Raw genomic sequence first — 16,754 nt, 5'->3', positions numbered from 1 at the left:
TGTGAGCCACTGTGTGTAAAACAACCGTAATAACAATACCGGGAAATGCATGTCAGATCATCTTAGCTCTCCAGTGCTCAGGCTCAGAGCTTTTGCCTGCTGGGCTTTCTGCCTAGAACACTGCCACCACCCGCCCGGCTCAAAGGTCCCTTCCTCAGGGCACCTTCTGTGGCTCCCAGACCAGATCGGCACCACGTTCACCCCAACACTTTCGTTGCATCTTTTCCTTCATACGTGCACCACAGCATGTAATTTACATCTGTTCACTAATTTATGGGGGTTTCTAGATGAATATCTAGGCCCTCTGGGCCTTACATTCCACAAATGCAAAGTGTGTGTCTTCCTGAGCTTAGCACAGGAATTAAGTGCTCTGTGCTCAGCTTCTGGGAAGTCCACGTTCTAGATTTTTTTTCAGAGTGTTTTTGTTTCGTTCTTATTTACGGGAAGGGCTCAGAGGTGCTGAATCAGTGCTTGGCTGGGCCTCTGTTCCTTGTGTTTCTTAGTCATCGACCAACACGGGTTCTTTTTCTTTTTGGCCTCGCGGCACAGCATACGAGATCTAGTTCCCTGACCAGGAATCAAACCCACGCCCCCTGCAGTGGAAGCGCGGAGTCTTAACCACTGGACCACCAGGGAAGTCCCAGCAAGGGTTCTTTTAAAGGGCACTAGGTCGTGGTGACTTAACCCTTCTTTTTTTTTTTTTTTTTTTTTTTGTGGTACGCAGGCCTCTCACTGTTGTGGCCTCTCCCGTTGCGGAGCACAGGCTCCGGACGCGCAGGCTCAGAGGCCATGGCTCACGGGCCCAGCCGCTCCACGGCATGTGGGATCTTCCCGGACCGGGGCACGAACCCATGTCCCCTGCATGAGCAGGCGGACTCGCAACCACTGCGCCACCAGGGAAGCCCCTAACCCTTCTTAATACTCAGAAGCCAGTGACCGTTTCCATGGTGACATGGGCCCCTGGTGCCATCTCCTAGAAAATACACAATAGGTGGGTTCTGTGTGACACGGTGAGTGACCTGCGTCACCAGGAAGCTGTTTTCTGCTGCAGCTGGTACAGGTACAGGCAAGAAGGTCCGTGCAGCAAGGAATTTAATGATGCCCTGTGACCCAGCCCACCCTCTCCGTATCGCTCAAGCAGAAACTGGGAAAGAATTCCTCTGACCATCAACATTACCTGGTCCTTTTTGCAGGTCGTGACCCAGTAATAGATTACGAGACCAAATGTGTGGGTCATCAGCAGCATATAAAAGAAGGAGAAAAGATCGCATAGAAAAAATCAGATTGCAATACACATGGTGAAAGTAACTTTTCTTTCAGGCGTGTGTGTGTGTGTACGCACGCGCACTGAGTCATACAGTAAAATGTATTTCTTTCTTGGTGGTCAAAATATCCGATTACCACGCTCTATGGCATGTTCTGCTTGGACTTTCCAGTGTCACTGCCACCTCTCCTCTGCTTTCTCTTACAGGTATGCAAAATCCAGTCAGATCAAGACTGTGTCAAGCAGCAAGATATTTTTTAAAGGAAGCAGATTTCGATATAGGTGGGTACCCATGCTTCCATTTCGATGATGGGGCTGGGTTGGGGCAGCCATTTGCGTTGGAATATGGTACTTATAAATCAGTGCACTTTGGCCTGTACCCATTTGGGTCCTCCCTTTCCACTCCACTCATTTCTTATGCCCACAGGACCCCTTAAACTCTATAGTAATGTTCCCTCGTGGAGGAGGAGAAGGCACGGATTCCTAGAGCTGGGTCAGACCACTGTGGAGTAAAAAAAAAAAAAAAAAAAGTGTGCGCACCCCTCCCCTTCCACTCTGAGTGTCTGTGCACAGACACTGTGTTTCTGTCTTTTGCAGTGGCAAAGTTGCCAAAGAGGTGGTGGAGGCAAGCTCCAAAATCCAGAGGGAGCCTCCAGAGGTGCACAGGTGAGTGGGGTGGTCCCCAGGGCGCCGGGAGATTTCTGGGGTGGACAGAAGGATGTAAAGGCTGGCTTCGCCAAATCCACTCTAACAAGAAGGAGAGTAAGGACACCAGCTGCCTGGCCCTGTGCCGTTATCAGGCCCTGATTCCTGGCATGGCACTCTCACCATCCCCCATATCTCACGCAGACAGATTTGGCTGGGCTCCATTCTGAGTTACTTGCTCTGTGTGGAGTCACTGCCCTGATTCAGCCTGCAGGGTCACGTGAACAAGCGGGAAGTGTGTGAGGCACGGGTGGCTGGGTTATCTCCTGGCTGAGTCCGTTGTCATGTCCTCTTAGAACTGCTCTCTCTTCCGACCTCTGTTCATCAGACGTGGCCAGTTCCCATTGGCCCAACTCCTTCTAGGCTATGTCACACGGGGGGGTGGGGTACTCATCTCTCATTGGACCCTTTAGTCCCAAAAGCCACTTAGGGGAATGATGAACTTAGTCATTAGTGGGTCAAGGGTACGCTTCTACATTAACACGGCAATGTATGTAATTCTTAGGAATGAAATATTCTCTTGATCATGTTGTACTTCTTACCACCACAGTTTACACAAATCATTGTACATCTTAAACTTCAAACATGCTAAATATCTAAAGCAGAACATTCTTATCCTGATGTTCCCCCTTCTGAAGGCAAGATCATCATAAGATATATTCTTTAGGAAGTTCCCACACAGTGGTGGGCACCGGTCTCTCCTTCCCCATCTTTGAACTTGGAGTCTTCCTATGCTCAGATATGCCCAGTCTCCTCTATCTCCAAGGTGACCCAGTGAGCAGGGTACCTCTCACCTTGTCCTTGGGGCTATCAGGCAGGAGGAGGCCTTGGTCTCTCAGAAGTGCAGCTAAGCCAGCCAGTGTGGGCATCCAGACAGTGGAGCAGGCCAGCGTGGGCTCCCACACAGGGGAGCAGGACTTCAGTCAGCATGGAATCTTGTGCAGATGTGTACAGAGAATAATTCATCCCTGGCTTTGGGTGCCCCAGTGGAAAGCTGTCACGTACAAGTCTGCAAAGCAGTGTCTCCTGCTTTGAGAAGCAGGAGAAAACTGTGGGCAAGGGAATTTGGAGCGCCTTGGCTGGGACACCTTGGTGCAATACCTGTGGAAGTCTTAGAGCTTACTACCTGTTGATGACAATAGTTATTTTTTAATAGTCTTTTTATAACCCCTCCTCTGCCTCAGATTGTGGTTACTCAGTGCAGCAGAAACAAAAAAGAAGAAATAATTGAACGTATCATTTAAATGTTTCCAGAATCTTTGGTCTAGAATGACCTCAGGGATGACTCAGTTTAATGATTCTATTTTACAGATAAGGGGACTTGAGTCTCAGAGAAGTTAAATGATTTATCTGAGGTCATAAATATTTTGGTGGCAGAACTAAGCCTAGAACTGCAGTGTCCTGCTCCTGAGTCCTATATCCTCTTTTCTGTGTTGCATCTGCCACCCTGAAAGCCTCTGCATTCTCCTAGAAGCTGGGGGGCAGACCTACCCCAGGGGCTCAGCTTGGTTTTATTCTTCCAGCTTGAAGCTTGAGTGTTTGATCTTAAAATAAAAAGAAATACTCGATTCTGGGGAGTCCCCTTAATGGCACAAACACAAAGTAGGAAAATGTTTTTAACAATATACTTTCAGGGGGCTTCCCTGGTGGCGCAGTAGTTGAGAGTCCGCCTGCCGATGCAGGGGACACGGGTTCGTGCCCCGATCCGGGAAGATCCCACGTGCTGCGGAGCGGCTGGGCCCATGAGCCATGGCCACTGGGCCTGTGTGTCTGGAGCCTGTGCTCTGCAATGGGAGAGGCCACGACAGTGAGAGGCCCGTGTGCAGCAAAAAAACCCAATATACTTTCAGAGAGACATATTCCAAATATGCAGAGCTTTCCAAAAGCCCATAGTCACCATCGATGGATGATGGTTAATGAGATCAGAGAAGAATTTTTTTAAATACTTCTCTTTTAAATTTATGTTTGCACAATTTATGGGAATTAAGGCTTCCTAGGTCAAGGCTTCTCAAACTGTAGCTTGAACAGGGATCACCTGGGGATCCTGTTAAAATCAGATTCTGATTCATGAATCTGGCATTTCTAATGCTCTCCCAGATGATGGCCACGTGGCTAGTTCATGGTTTGCACCTTGAATAGCCAGGCTCTAGATAACTGCTGGGGGAGGGGGTGAAGGGAGCAGATTGGCCCTAGTGAAAAGCTTTTTCCTGGAGTGGACTGAACCACCAGAGTGGATGGGAAATGAAGCATCCATCAATTTATAGTTTTTCTTTTCTGGAATTTTATAAAATCTCCCAGGATATTACTGCAAACAAGGCTCTGTAGGCCCATTCGACACCGGTTCACATGTTCTTTCTTGCTCTTCCTCTACCCGGTTTTACCTGTTTGTGAAAGCCTATTGAGTTCACATCCTCTGGATGCCTCTCTGTCCTCAGTTCTTTGGCAGTAGCTCTCAAATCTCTGACATTACAAGGAAGAATTTGTTTAAAGTAATAATACAGAGTAAGCTCTGGGAGGACGAAGCTTGTGCCTATCTTGGTTATCTCCATCTTACCCATCAATTAACACAGTGCTTGGCTATAGTAGGAGGTCAGTAGATATTTGCTGAATGAATGTATGCACTAGGAGTGTGAGATGACAGCTTCACATCTGTAATTTTCTGAGACTTGAGATCTGTCCGTGGTGCTGCCCTGGGGACCTCGCCCTCCCAAGAGGCAGCACTGTGGTCAGAGCCACAGTGACGTGTGCCACTTTCAGTAGCAACTTCTTGTTCCTTCCCAGTAGCTGGTTGCATGGTAGGAAATGTTTCTCTTACACAATTATCGTATTTTCGAATTGTTTTGACTTCTTTGATGTGGCTGTCAAAAGTGAGAGTATAGTAATGAGCTCTCTTTATCTGGCAGTGCTCAGAGAGGCCTGCTAGTCTAGAATGGTGATGGTAAGACTTCAGTTATCTCTCCTCTCACTTGAGATTCTCCTCGTCAAAGGATAGCCAGTTCATGGACTCCTACTCCTGCTGAGATGTGTGTGACACAGAGAAACACACACAGACTAAGAACACTGTCTTGGGGTTTTTCTTTTTTTCAAAAAGAGAAGAAGCTCACTCTCGTGTTAGCTCATTGAACTTTGCTGATGACAGGATCCCCAAGTGGAACCCTATTGGCTGGCTACTTGGTGAGAATCACCTGCCCATTCCAAGGCCCAGTGAGGCGGAGGGCTGTAGCTCTGAGAGTTCAGGGTCGGCTCTTTAAGCCTCCTGGGCATAGAGCCACCACCGAGGGATACCCAGAAACAGCACTTGTACCTGAAATGAGCACCCATCTAGGAGTCATGAATGGGTCTAATCTTGGCTGTGTTGCTATGTCTTGCGTAAGTCACTTAACTTCTCGGATCATCAGTCTGTTCATCTATAAAATGAGATTCTTATATCTTTCCCCGACTTCTAGGTTTTGTTATGGCCATTAAGATAAAGGGTATTAAAATTATAAAGTACCATAAAAATGTGAGGTGGTGATATTATTATGATTATCTCTCATCCAAAAATGGGAAGCTAGAATCTGACAGACACGTTCACATTGAAGTCTCTTCAGATGGAGTTTTTTACTCACAGGCCAGCAGCACTTCCTTTCATTCCGAGGAGTGGTTGCAGTAACTCCACTAGCCTCGTATTTGTTGCTCGATTTTATGCCACCATTTCTTGAAGCCAGTCTTAGAATTGAAGCCAGTTTTGGAATATACCTGCAGTTGCCGAAGGAAACCTTTCTACTCAATAGAATCCTTAACGGCAGTTTCGCTCAGAAACTGTCCTATGCCAGGAGTGCACGTGAGTGGGCTGCAAAGCGGGTCAGGCATTTTGGCCGAGTCGGCTGGTGCCTGAACTCCGAGAGCGGGGGAACACAGCACGGACCCTCACCTGACAGGGAGCAAAAGAGCCTCCATAAAGGCTCGCTAAGGGTCCCTCCCTGCTGTGATATACATAGTAATTTCTGGGGGAGGGGAACAATGGAAAATGAGCTTTTCAGAGGTCAGAAAACTACATAGTCCACACAGACATGGCAACATGTGCTTTGCAGAACTAGGCACAGTGATGAAGGCCACAGGGCTAATGGAAATCCCATGAAAAGCTCAGACAAATGAGAACCCTTCACAATAAAAGAAGTCATTGCTCATGGTGAATTTTAATCCCCCCTTGTTATTCCTTCCTTCCTTTCTTCCCCCTGCAAGGAATCCCCACCTCCACTTCTTTCCCTGTAAACCCACCACGCCTGCCAGGACGCTGCCATCACCTTCCCTGGGAGGTCTTTCCTGGCTCTCCCCTCACTCACAGCAGGATCACATGCCCCTCTCTGGTGCTCCCCTGGGACCTCGGCCGTCAGTCAGTCTCTTCCATGAGATGTGTGCTTTTCCGGCTGTGGCTGTAGCACATTAGTGAGTCATGAAGTGAAAATAGTGGTCAAGACCAGCACTTTAAATGAAACTAAATAGAATGGAAAGTAAAACATAGTGGCTCACACATAGCAAGAGTTACCGTTGTTGCATGAAACATTCTCTTTAGCTGTGTGTGCACTTGCGGGTGTGTGTGTGTGTACAGAGATATGATACCAAATGTAGTTTCTAATGTGAGTCTTGATCAAAAAAGTTTGAAAGTCATGGTTCTAGAGAGTAAGTTATTTAAGGTGAGGACCATGATTTCCCAGAACAATACATACATACCAGCTGCAAAATAAATGGTTGTAGAATGAAATAATGAAGAAAAGAACTCCATGGTTAAGCAAGTCCTTATAAATTTCCTTTCCAGTCAGTGGCAGCTGGTGGGGGGGGCAGCTTTTAACTCTAGATGCTAACAGCTTCTTCCCTGTCCAGCTCCTATGCCCAACAGAAATGCCTGGGCTGTAAGGCGGTCCCATCAACTGGCCTGGAGAACACCTGTGACAGTCTGAAATGGCAACTTAATGCCAAGTTTACTTCAGTTTCAAACTGAACACCCCTTAACAAGATGCCAAGGGAGGTGCTATAAGGCACATGAGAATGGATAGGTCAGTCTCTGCCCTTAAGTTGCTTTATCAAGGTGGGGCTGATTAGTACCCCAATAATTACAGGGCGACAGAGGTGACAAATGTGACAGGTTGTGAAAGAAGGGACAGTAGTGTGAGAAGGAAGGGGGAGAGGGAGTTCGTTGTGAAGGCAATCCAGGAGGGCTTCAAGAAGAAGGAGACATTTGACATCATCTTTGAAGGATGGGTTGGTTTGGGTTTTGACAGGAGACGTGGGGATGGGAAGCGTGCTGAAACACCCACCGGAGGTACCCCACATCCCTGTCTGTCAGAGCAGACAGTGTAAATGGGCTTCCTGGCTATCAGCCAGTAGCCTTGACGAGACACCTTTCCTTGCCATCTACTGCCCATTGAGCTACTGACATACGTGTGCTCCTTTCAGAAGGAGAAAGTGGAGCTGGGTTCTGTGTTTGGTTCATGAGTGGGGTGTGAATTTGAATGGGAATATTAAGCATCGATATTAAATGTTGGACATCCAACTCATGGCTATGGAAAGCCTGTGGCATCTGCCTGGCAGAGTTTTTTTGTTTTTGTGTTTGTTTGGTGGTTGTTAAATTACTTTGAGCCATGCCCTTCCTTCACTTTTCTGCATATGTAGTTCAGTGATACCTGCCTCTTGTGTATCTTTGTTGCCCATGTCTTTTCTCAATGCCTTGTCTTGTTACATAGCATGTCCAAGTCTGACGACATGTGGAGAAATATGTTTTCTTTCACTGTGTTGCATTAGAACACATGGACATTATACCATGTATCAAGACCTTAAGGATAACAAGGGCTGTGTGTCTTCAGTGCTATGTCATCTTTACCACTGGCCTAATGCACTGTGTGAGTCTAGGGGCAGGTCCCAGCTCAGGTAGCCAACTGAGATGGAAGGGCCGGTGTTCCCAGTTGAAACCAGTTCCCTCCGGCTTGTGTCTGTTTTCAGAACCAACATTACTCAGAGCCGCAGTTCCCACTCCTTGAACAAACAACTCATCATTAACATGGAGCCCCTGCAGCCCCTGCGGCCGTCCCCCAGCGAGCAGGAAGAGGAACTTCCACTGGGTGAGGGTAAGTACACTTCCTTCCAGAGCCTGGCATTGCAGGCTTACCCTGGGGGAATGAGGGAGGCACCAACCCTGGGTACCTTGGGTAATGGGTTGGGGTAGGGGTCAGAGTGAGTCATAAACTGTGTTTTTAGTAAGTAAACTCTTCAGAGCTGGAAGACTGCATTATATTGAGAGTTCTATCAGTTTCTCCTGGAGAGAGTTCACTGGTACAAAGCGTTCCAAAAATTACAAGTTAAAGCAGTAGTGGTGTTAGACCCGTACTATCCAATATGGTAGCCATTAGCCATGTGTAGCTATTTAAAATTAATTTTAAGTGAATTAAAATTAAAAATTCAGCTCCTCAGCCACATTAGCTAGATTTCCAATGCTCAACAGTCACATGTGGCTAATGGCTACCATCTTGGACAGCTCAGACCAAGAACATTCCCATCATTACAGAAAATTCTATTAGATGGTGATGTTTTTGACTATAATCACAATTAAATCAGTGGTTGTAACAAATTCTCCACAAATATCTCTACACTGGTCATCCCCTTTCTGCCTCACTATTTCTGTGTCCCTTAATAAGAATTCCCTTTTCCACAGGCCCTTGTCTGACAGTTTTGATACAAGCTAAAATACATACGGTCCATTTCAGCCCCAAAGTTGTTATATTTGTAAAGGCTATAATATGTGTGCTTCTAGGCTTCTTTTTTTGCTGTTAAGGGCTTTCCTTCAGGGAAGAATCTTACCACACTGCTTACCGCATATACCTGGTGAGGCAAATACCACTCTCATTAATTTCAAAGTAAATTTTTAAAAATTCACATAAAATACAATGATTGGAACCTTGAACCCAAACATAACATGCTTTCCTTAAATTTATGTGATTTTAATTTCATCATGTAAAATCTGAGTACCGGGCAGTTTCAAGAAGGCAGGTCACTGTGTCCCCGAGAGATCACCTTTACCTGCAACTTTAAGTCAAGAATCCCTTCCACAGGGGAAAACTCTTCAGCCCATAATAAGATATGGCTTAGGATGCACATAGCCTTGGGAGAGGTCGCAGCAGCTGATTCACACTGAAGCATAAGGGGTTTCCTGAAAGGAAACTTGAATGGTTGGAAGGAGGACTGGGCAATGGGATGCCATAAATTTCATGGGTGGAAGGAAAATGTGCAAGATACGAAGGATGGGGTCTCAGGAGACACCTTTATCCCCAGCTCAGCCACGGGATGATGATAACCAGAACGATCTTGCGATAATCGCCTTTATGCTCTGTCTCAACAACCAACTCCGTAAGCTCCACGCTAAATTAAATTTCTTAGCCCAGGGGTCCCTGGGTCCATGTTGCTTGTCTACATTTTTCAGCACCTTCTCCGTTTTTGTATGTTCCTCAAAGTGCAATGAAAGCAGCTTTTGTTTCTGATCACTAGTGATTTTCTGGGATTCCTCCCATATGTCTGGAAGTTGGTTTGAGTGGAAATCATTTTTTCTGGAGGTCAGGATTAACCCAAGTTTGAATGAAGGAGGATATGGCTAATGGAGAAGAGGAGGGGAAAATAGATAACCCAAGCTTAGGATTGTGACTTTGCCTTGTCTGCAGAGATGGAAGCCTAGATGGGAATAAAGCTCGGAAGACCTGTTACCATGGGGAATATGGAAGCCAGGCCACTGATGCCTTGTGAGCACCCTAGATGTGAAGGGGAACCTGGGCAAGCTTTCCCCGGACCCTTCATTCCATTCAATTAATAGAAACTTCTGTTTTGCTCCATTTTCTATAATGAGGTTCCATTTCTAAATACTAGCCTTGTCATTAACATGACAACTGTGTGGACAAGAGACTTATGCATTATAATTAACTGCAATAAAAATTTAAATTTCCATAATATATGATAGGAATCCATGAGCTACATTTTCAATTTTTCCAGTTATTTAAAATATGAATCTTTAATTCTTTCACCAGCTGTAAAGTCAAACTGATAGGTTTCTCTGTTTAAATGTCCAAAATAGCTCTATAACTATCTAATAAAATCCTCTTTTCTAGGAGAACTGTCCCCTTATGGAACATCTTTGTGGGTTTTGAAACTCAGGCAAATCATAGCAACTTGCAGGATCTAGAATCAATTTAAAAGGAAGAGAAGTAGAAACGACAGTATTGTTAAATGCCCAGTATATAGAAAGAACTTCCCAGTCTAGAAAAGAGAGCAAAATCTTCTTAGGTACCGTGAAATTCAAAGTTATGATTCCCACAGTCAACATAGCTACATTCTTGATACCCTTATATCTCAGTTACTATTTTAGAGTCAAATTCTGCTTCATGTGTCTTGTCTTTGAGTATCAGGTAATGGGATTTAAACATTCTATAGGGATAAATAGATTATTTAATAGCTCTATATGTCTCTGATATATGAAGAGAAGAGAGATAGAGAATACAGCTTTCAACGAAGATGTCTCCACTTTTGTGGATGGGCAGATGCAGTGTGATGAATTTAGTTTCACCCTTGTATTTTGATATTGCAATTTTTTGTGTCTGATCAAGAGCCAAATTGAAGAAATTAGAATTTCACTCCTTCCTTAATACAACAGCTCTGGCAAAGATGTGGTGTACAACTAAGTAGACCATACTTAGCTGTGAAAGTTGCTGTGGCCCTATGAAGATGAAGATACTCTCTTTTCCCTGGAGACTCACAGCCTGTTGGGGAGACAGCAATGGGATCACAGAGGTGAAGTGTAGGTTCTACCTCTGCTGATTGGGTTGCATGCTCACTTTTCTGTGTGCCTCACGAGATACTAGTGCCTCAGGCTGCCTGGAGAGCCTCTTGTTCCCTTTCAGTCTTATCAGAGTACATGGCATAAAGTTGGGGGCACAGGAATGAATGGATGAGACTGACAGGCAGAGGGAGTTGTGGGTGGTCTAGTCAACTTGCATTGGATGCTTGTGTGGCTTCCAGGGAAGAGGGGTCAGGAAGAATGAAAGGTGAGGCAGAAAGTTAGGGAAGGACCAGATTGTGATGGGCCTCACCCAAATTGCTGGAGAGTTTAGACTTTAACCCAAGGGCAGTTGGAAGGCACTGGAGGATTTCAAGCATGGACCTGATTGGAATTGTGTTTTGTATCTCTTGTGTGTGGGCAGAGGACAGATTAGAGATGGGTATGGCTAGAGCAGTTTTTCAGTCTCAGCACTATTGACCGTTGAGCTGGATAATTCTTTGTCAGGGGCTGGCTTGTGCTTTGTAGGACGTTTAGCAGCATCCCTGGCTTCTATCGAGTCGTACCCAACCAGTCTGGACAACCGAAAATGTCTCCAGGTATTGCCAGATGCCCTTGGGCACAAAACAACTGCCTGAGAATTACTGTGTTGGAAGCACAGAGACCCCACAAGGGCCACTGCAATAGCCCAGAGACTAGATTAAATGAGGGTTGAGCTGAGGCAGAAGGTGGGATGGGGAGGAGGCAGTGGGCTCTAGCTAGTAAGCAGCAGAGTTGTTGACACATGTAAGGTGCCTGTGGACTCCTGTCCAGGTGCTGCCCTTGTCTCCAAGAACTTGAGAGGGAAAAGACCTTAACCTCTTTGGAAATGAGACTGTTCTGAGACACAGGAAGGTTCCAGTGACATGTCAGCATCAGAGAGGCGATGGCAAAAATGATTTCATTTAGATATTGGAACCTTTGGAAGTGTTAGATACTTCACTGAGCTTCAGACACAGAGTGGAGGAGACTCAGACATCTCTGCTTACCTTTGACGTCGTTATTCCTCGTCTCTATACAGTGGCTCCGATTCTTGTTTGGGGGATTCACATCACACATTTTGAAACTGGATCCATAAACAGGTGAAGGTTGGCAGCCTGAGTCCTGTTAAAAGAGTTGTCTGATTAGGAATTATTAAAAAAGAGAAGAAAGAAGGACCTTAACCCTGACCCTTGGAGTCACCATCTCCTGGAGGTCATGGGAAGGTCCTGGTGCCTTGTCTCGCGTGGGTGCCATGGTGGTGACATCTCTGCTGCCGTCATGACTCTTGGTGGTCCCGACCACCCATTTGTCTGACAATCTCTTTCTATTCTTCCTGGAACTTCAAGATTCTCAAAGACAGCTGGAGAGAGCATGATTGCCCAGATGAGCTCAGGGGCGTTCTGGGAGAGAACGCGTAACCCCGTTCACCCAAACGACAGCTGGAGGATTATCTGTGAGTTGGCTGTGTCTGTAGAGAAAAAACAAAATCAGTTCCTAGGCACCACTAAGCAGTGAGAAAGTTTTCAACGTTACCCCAGAGTTGCTCAGCTACAGAATCCGAGTAGGTTAGTGCTGTGGAAAGCTTTAGATGTGAATAGCAAACCATTTGAAAAGTGCCACTTCGAGTTTATGAAAATTTCCGGAGAAGAAAATATTGAGAGTGGAAATTGTTCTGGGTGAAAATGACATTTTCAGGAGTGATTAATCTGAATATATTCACATGCAAAATGGAGTAGGGATCCCACAGTGTATACAGCAAAATGCTTGCATGTTTTATTAGTAGAGTGTATTTTTCGTAAAGGAAAGATTATGGTAGAGAAGGGGAACGGAATGTATCAGGTGAGACTTGGTAGCTGGCAATTACCAACGCCCGGTGAGGGTCACTCTTGTCCACCAGAGTGATGGTACGAGCTGGCTTCATTAAACAGGCAGGAAACCATGCTTTCTTCTCCTTGGTAGACACAACTAAATAAGAGTTGAAAACGTTTGACACCCTCCTGCTGGCAAAACAAGAGCACAATGGAGACACCAAAATTTCCATAAAGGAACGTCTTGGGGATGGCAGTGTGATTGGTTTGAGGGTGGCTTAAAGCTGCATTTGCATGCGATTGAGAAAATGTCTATATCAATGAATAGATGGGAATTAAGTAGGGCAGTAAAACTAACTCTCCCGAGCCACATTTTCACACTGTCCCTGTAAGTGTGTATGTGCGTGCGTGCATGTGTATGCGAGTGCATGTGTGTGTCATGGATGTGGCTCTGTGTGGGGTGGGTAGGGGGCAGTGGGGGTGTTTTAAGGGTCATTTACAGTGTCTGGCTCTAACCATAGGTGACTTAAGTTGGTGTCATTGAAATTCTAGAAAGTCTGTATGTGAACCTGTGAAGGCATTTTGAGCATATAAAAAGTGTATAGTTCTCATCCGTCAAGCATGCCACACTTGTGACCCCGCCCTGCTCCACCCTGACACTTAACAGGTGACCCGCAGGGCCAACTGTGGTCTCCATGTGCAGGTTTTTCTGTACCATAGCAGGCAGAGCCTTTCATACCCTACACAGTTGTTCCAATCCCATCACTGTTGGAATCTCTAACAGCCCAAGGCTGCCATGGTTACACTGACTCCAGTGAGTCTGGTCTCCTCCCTGGTTATCTGATATGAAAATTTTTCTCCCTCTTTTCTTCCTTTGTAGAGTTCCAGGGCCAGGGCTCAAACAGATTTACCCTCTTCTCAGGGTGTCAGAGTCTCTCTTCCACGCCATTTTCCCCTATGTGCCAAGTAATTTCTTCCCTTTGGCTTAGGGTATGTCAGGATATGCGTTGGGAGTGACGCACTGGTCTTTTTGAAATTTCTTTTATGTTATGTTTCATCAAACAGTAGGATCTGTTTCTAAATCCTGTGGGGCCACCTTTCCCCTGTGGTTACTGCTACCTGGTGACAGCAGACCGTTAGCACCAGCTCTGATTACTCTTGTCCCTGCCGTTGGGTTTGGGGTGGCTGTTAGTTTGTATTTTCTCATTATAAAACTAATTTATCATCTTCTAGAAAATCTAGAAAGAATAAAAAAGCATAAACAAGGAGAAAAAGACCACCTTCCAGATTGTCCTACCTGCTGGAGCCAGTCGATGTTAATGTGTTAATAATTTTTGTCCCTATGTGCTTTAAGGCCATTTCCGTCATCTTGAGTGTAAAATTTTTTTAATTCCTGCTTTGTTTGCTTAATGTTGAAAACGTGAGTGCCTGAAAACATATGATAAATTGAACTATAGGTCAAACCATGAATTGGGAGCATATTTAATGCGAATGTGGACAAATGGGTTAATATCCTGAATTAGAAAGAACTCCCACAAAGTGCTGTTTTAAGCATCTTTTTGGCATTGCTCAGGTTTGGGCTCTCCCAAATCTTCCAGTTAATGGCACCCTCGGTCTCCCACTGCTGATAGGCATACAGCAGCCGAACCTGCTTCCACAGGAGCTAGGAGCCTCCGCAGAGCAGAGGCCAGCTTCTGGTTTTATTTATAACTGCAGTATCGGATTAGCAGAGCCAAAATTCAGAATTCTTTATCACATTTATTGAATTCGGGAAGTTTGGGTCGGCAACTCCTCTAGGGTAGGAGATGCCAAGAGCAACTTAGGGAAAGAGATAAAGGCCTCCTGAGTGAGCTCTGCAAATTCGTATTTGAAAGCTCCTCAAAGCTTTCACCTTCCCCTTTGGTGCTTTTCTTTGGAGTTGGTGTCATCTTTGGAACTTTGGTTTCTGGTATTTACTGATGACTTAACGTACCTGAAAGAGAGCTTTGTAATTTGAAGCATTTACACTGCTGGAAGGAAGCTAAATGCCTTGTTCCTGATGCAGTTTAAGTGTTTTTGTCTTACATGGATTTGGTATTTTACATCATACGATGCCAACATGCGCATCATTTCAGTTCTGTAGTTGGCTAAATGTGATAATTTGTTCATTTTAAGAAATATCGTATTCCTCAGCATACACACAGCAGTGCTTTGGGTAGCTGCTCTGTTTCTGCATTGATGCCTTGCACCAATGGGGAAACACAAACTCTGGTCTCAGATCATCCACCTTTGGGAGCATCATATTCCTCGTCTCTGAGACAAGAAGATAGGACTTGAGCACCACTCAAACGCTTTCTAGCTCTAAATTCTTCAGTTCTTTTGCTTCATGTCAAGGTTAGATTCCAGGACTATGGTTTGAGGTCTTTCACAATAAGTATGCAAACCTGGGGCCAGGAATATTTTTCATAGTTTTGGGGGTTAGAGGGAATGTTAAGGATGTTCTAGCACAAGGGTTGGCAAACTGGCCAGTGGCCCACTGCCTCTTTTTTTTCCTGGCCCTAGAGCTAATGGTTACATTTTAAATGATTATATCAGTACCTACATAGTATCCTTGATGTTACCTCTTGGCCCACAAAGCCTCAAATGTACTATCTGGGCCTTTAGAGAGAACGTTTGCTGAGCCATGATGTAGCACAGCCCCTCTGGATTCTACACATGAGAAAGCTCAGAGAGAGGAGACTGTTGGCCCAAAGTCACGGAGCTGGGTGAGTACTGGGGTTGGGATCTGGTCCTGTTTGTCAAATTCATCTAAAACAGTTCAACTTCTTCTTGCAAAATCAGAACCATTAACTACGGAACTACATTTAGTTTTCAATGACAACAAATGAATTATCAAAAGAGACATCTTATCCTATATAAACGTGGGGAACCTCTGTGATTCAGTGAGAAGAGCTGCTGCATTTTCGGGGCAGGGTTTGAGCGTTTGGCCTTCAGTCACAGCCTGCCAGGACCCTGTGACTCCTCAGAGACATCCAGCCCACCAGGAGCATCACCTTCCCTGGGCACCAGTGGTGGTGAGGCTGTGGACGCATGTGCCACACCAAACAGAATTCCTAGGAGACCCGGGTTGCAGGGCAAACAGCCTTCATGCAGGAAGGCTCTCTCCCCTCTGGGAATCATGTTCTCATTTTAAAGCTGAATTTGTTAAATAAGGAATGGCTCACTCCAGGCCTAGTTCTAATTACTCATAGCCTGTGTTGAGAATCTTTGTCTTATTAGTGAGAACAACTCAGTTCTGAGCTTCCCGAATCACTGCTCCAGCTCAGATTGGCACTTGGCTGCCACACCTGAGTATTAATAATCAATTGCTTTAAAGGATTCAGCTGGGATAAAAAAAATATATATGTCAGTCAAGTGCCCCATGAAGCAATCTGGTCACGGTCCTTGAGGGTTAGGATGTGAGCCAGGCGAGAGTGTCAGCATATGAGCAGCTGTGACAGCCGGAGTGTGATCTGTGACAGGGGAGACATTCTGCTTTGGCCCTTGGACAAGAAAACATTCCCACCACATCCCTAAGAAACTGCAGGAGAGGAAAAGTGAAGATATTGCTAAACCATTGTCATTAGAAAGCAGAGGCTATCATTTTCTGGATTCCACAGTCAGCATGGGGTCCTATTTTCTACTGTTTCTGTTAGTGGGTTGGTAGTGAGTGTTAAGTAAATGTTCTTTGTGATACCCAGGCTTACATTGAGGCAGGAGCTCACAGAATCTCCCTTCCTCCCACCTCTGTTGTTAAGACCCTGTGCCAATTATGTGAAAGAAAGTGTTGGGCAGTGTAGGCTAGTTCCACTCTTTTAGGGAGGTGTCTCGGGCAGTACGGGCAGGGTTCAGAAAAGAGGCTCTGGTCAATTGGCACAAGGCTGGATGTTGGGTGTGTCCACTGGGGTGCATGTCCAATGCCATCTGCAGAGCGATGCAGCTTTTCTCTTGGTTTGGTTGATGGAGAATTGGAGGCCCTAGAGCCATGGCTTCCAGACCCTGCATTTATACAATGGCCCACTGGGGTGGAGGAAATAACTATCCAGATTTCTATTGGGATTTTACTTTTATCACCTCCTCAGAAAATTTCTATTGCATAAGTTTTATAATGGATATAATATATCAAGAGAACTGTACATGTATC

General features: G+C 45.5%; 1 protein-coding gene across 2 annotated transcripts in view; it reads left to right on the top strand.

The window, feature by feature from the left end:
- FRMD3 (FERM domain containing 3) overlaps nt 1–16,754 on the top strand; it is a 316,055-nt gene that overhangs the window by 249,276 nt on the left and 50,025 nt on the right. For both annotated transcript variants that reach the window (XM_060155298.1, XM_060155297.1), the window contains exons 11-13: nt 1,472–1,546; nt 1,862–1,930; nt 7,949–8,073. In XM_060155298.1, coding sequence (XP_060011281.1) covers nt 1,472–1,546; nt 1,862–1,930; nt 7,949–8,073 — 269 coding nt within the window. The remainder of the gene's footprint in view (nt 1–1,471; nt 1,547–1,861; nt 1,931–7,948; nt 8,074–16,754) is intronic.

The sequence above is a fragment of the Lagenorhynchus albirostris genome, chromosome 7 (genome assembly GCF_949774975.1).
Source record: "Lagenorhynchus albirostris chromosome 7, mLagAlb1.1, whole genome shotgun sequence".
NCBI lineage: Eukaryota > Metazoa > Chordata > Mammalia > Artiodactyla > Delphinidae > Lagenorhynchus > Lagenorhynchus albirostris.
Note: the sequence above shows the minus strand (reverse complement) of the source record. Positions and strands in the feature narration are given on the sequence as shown.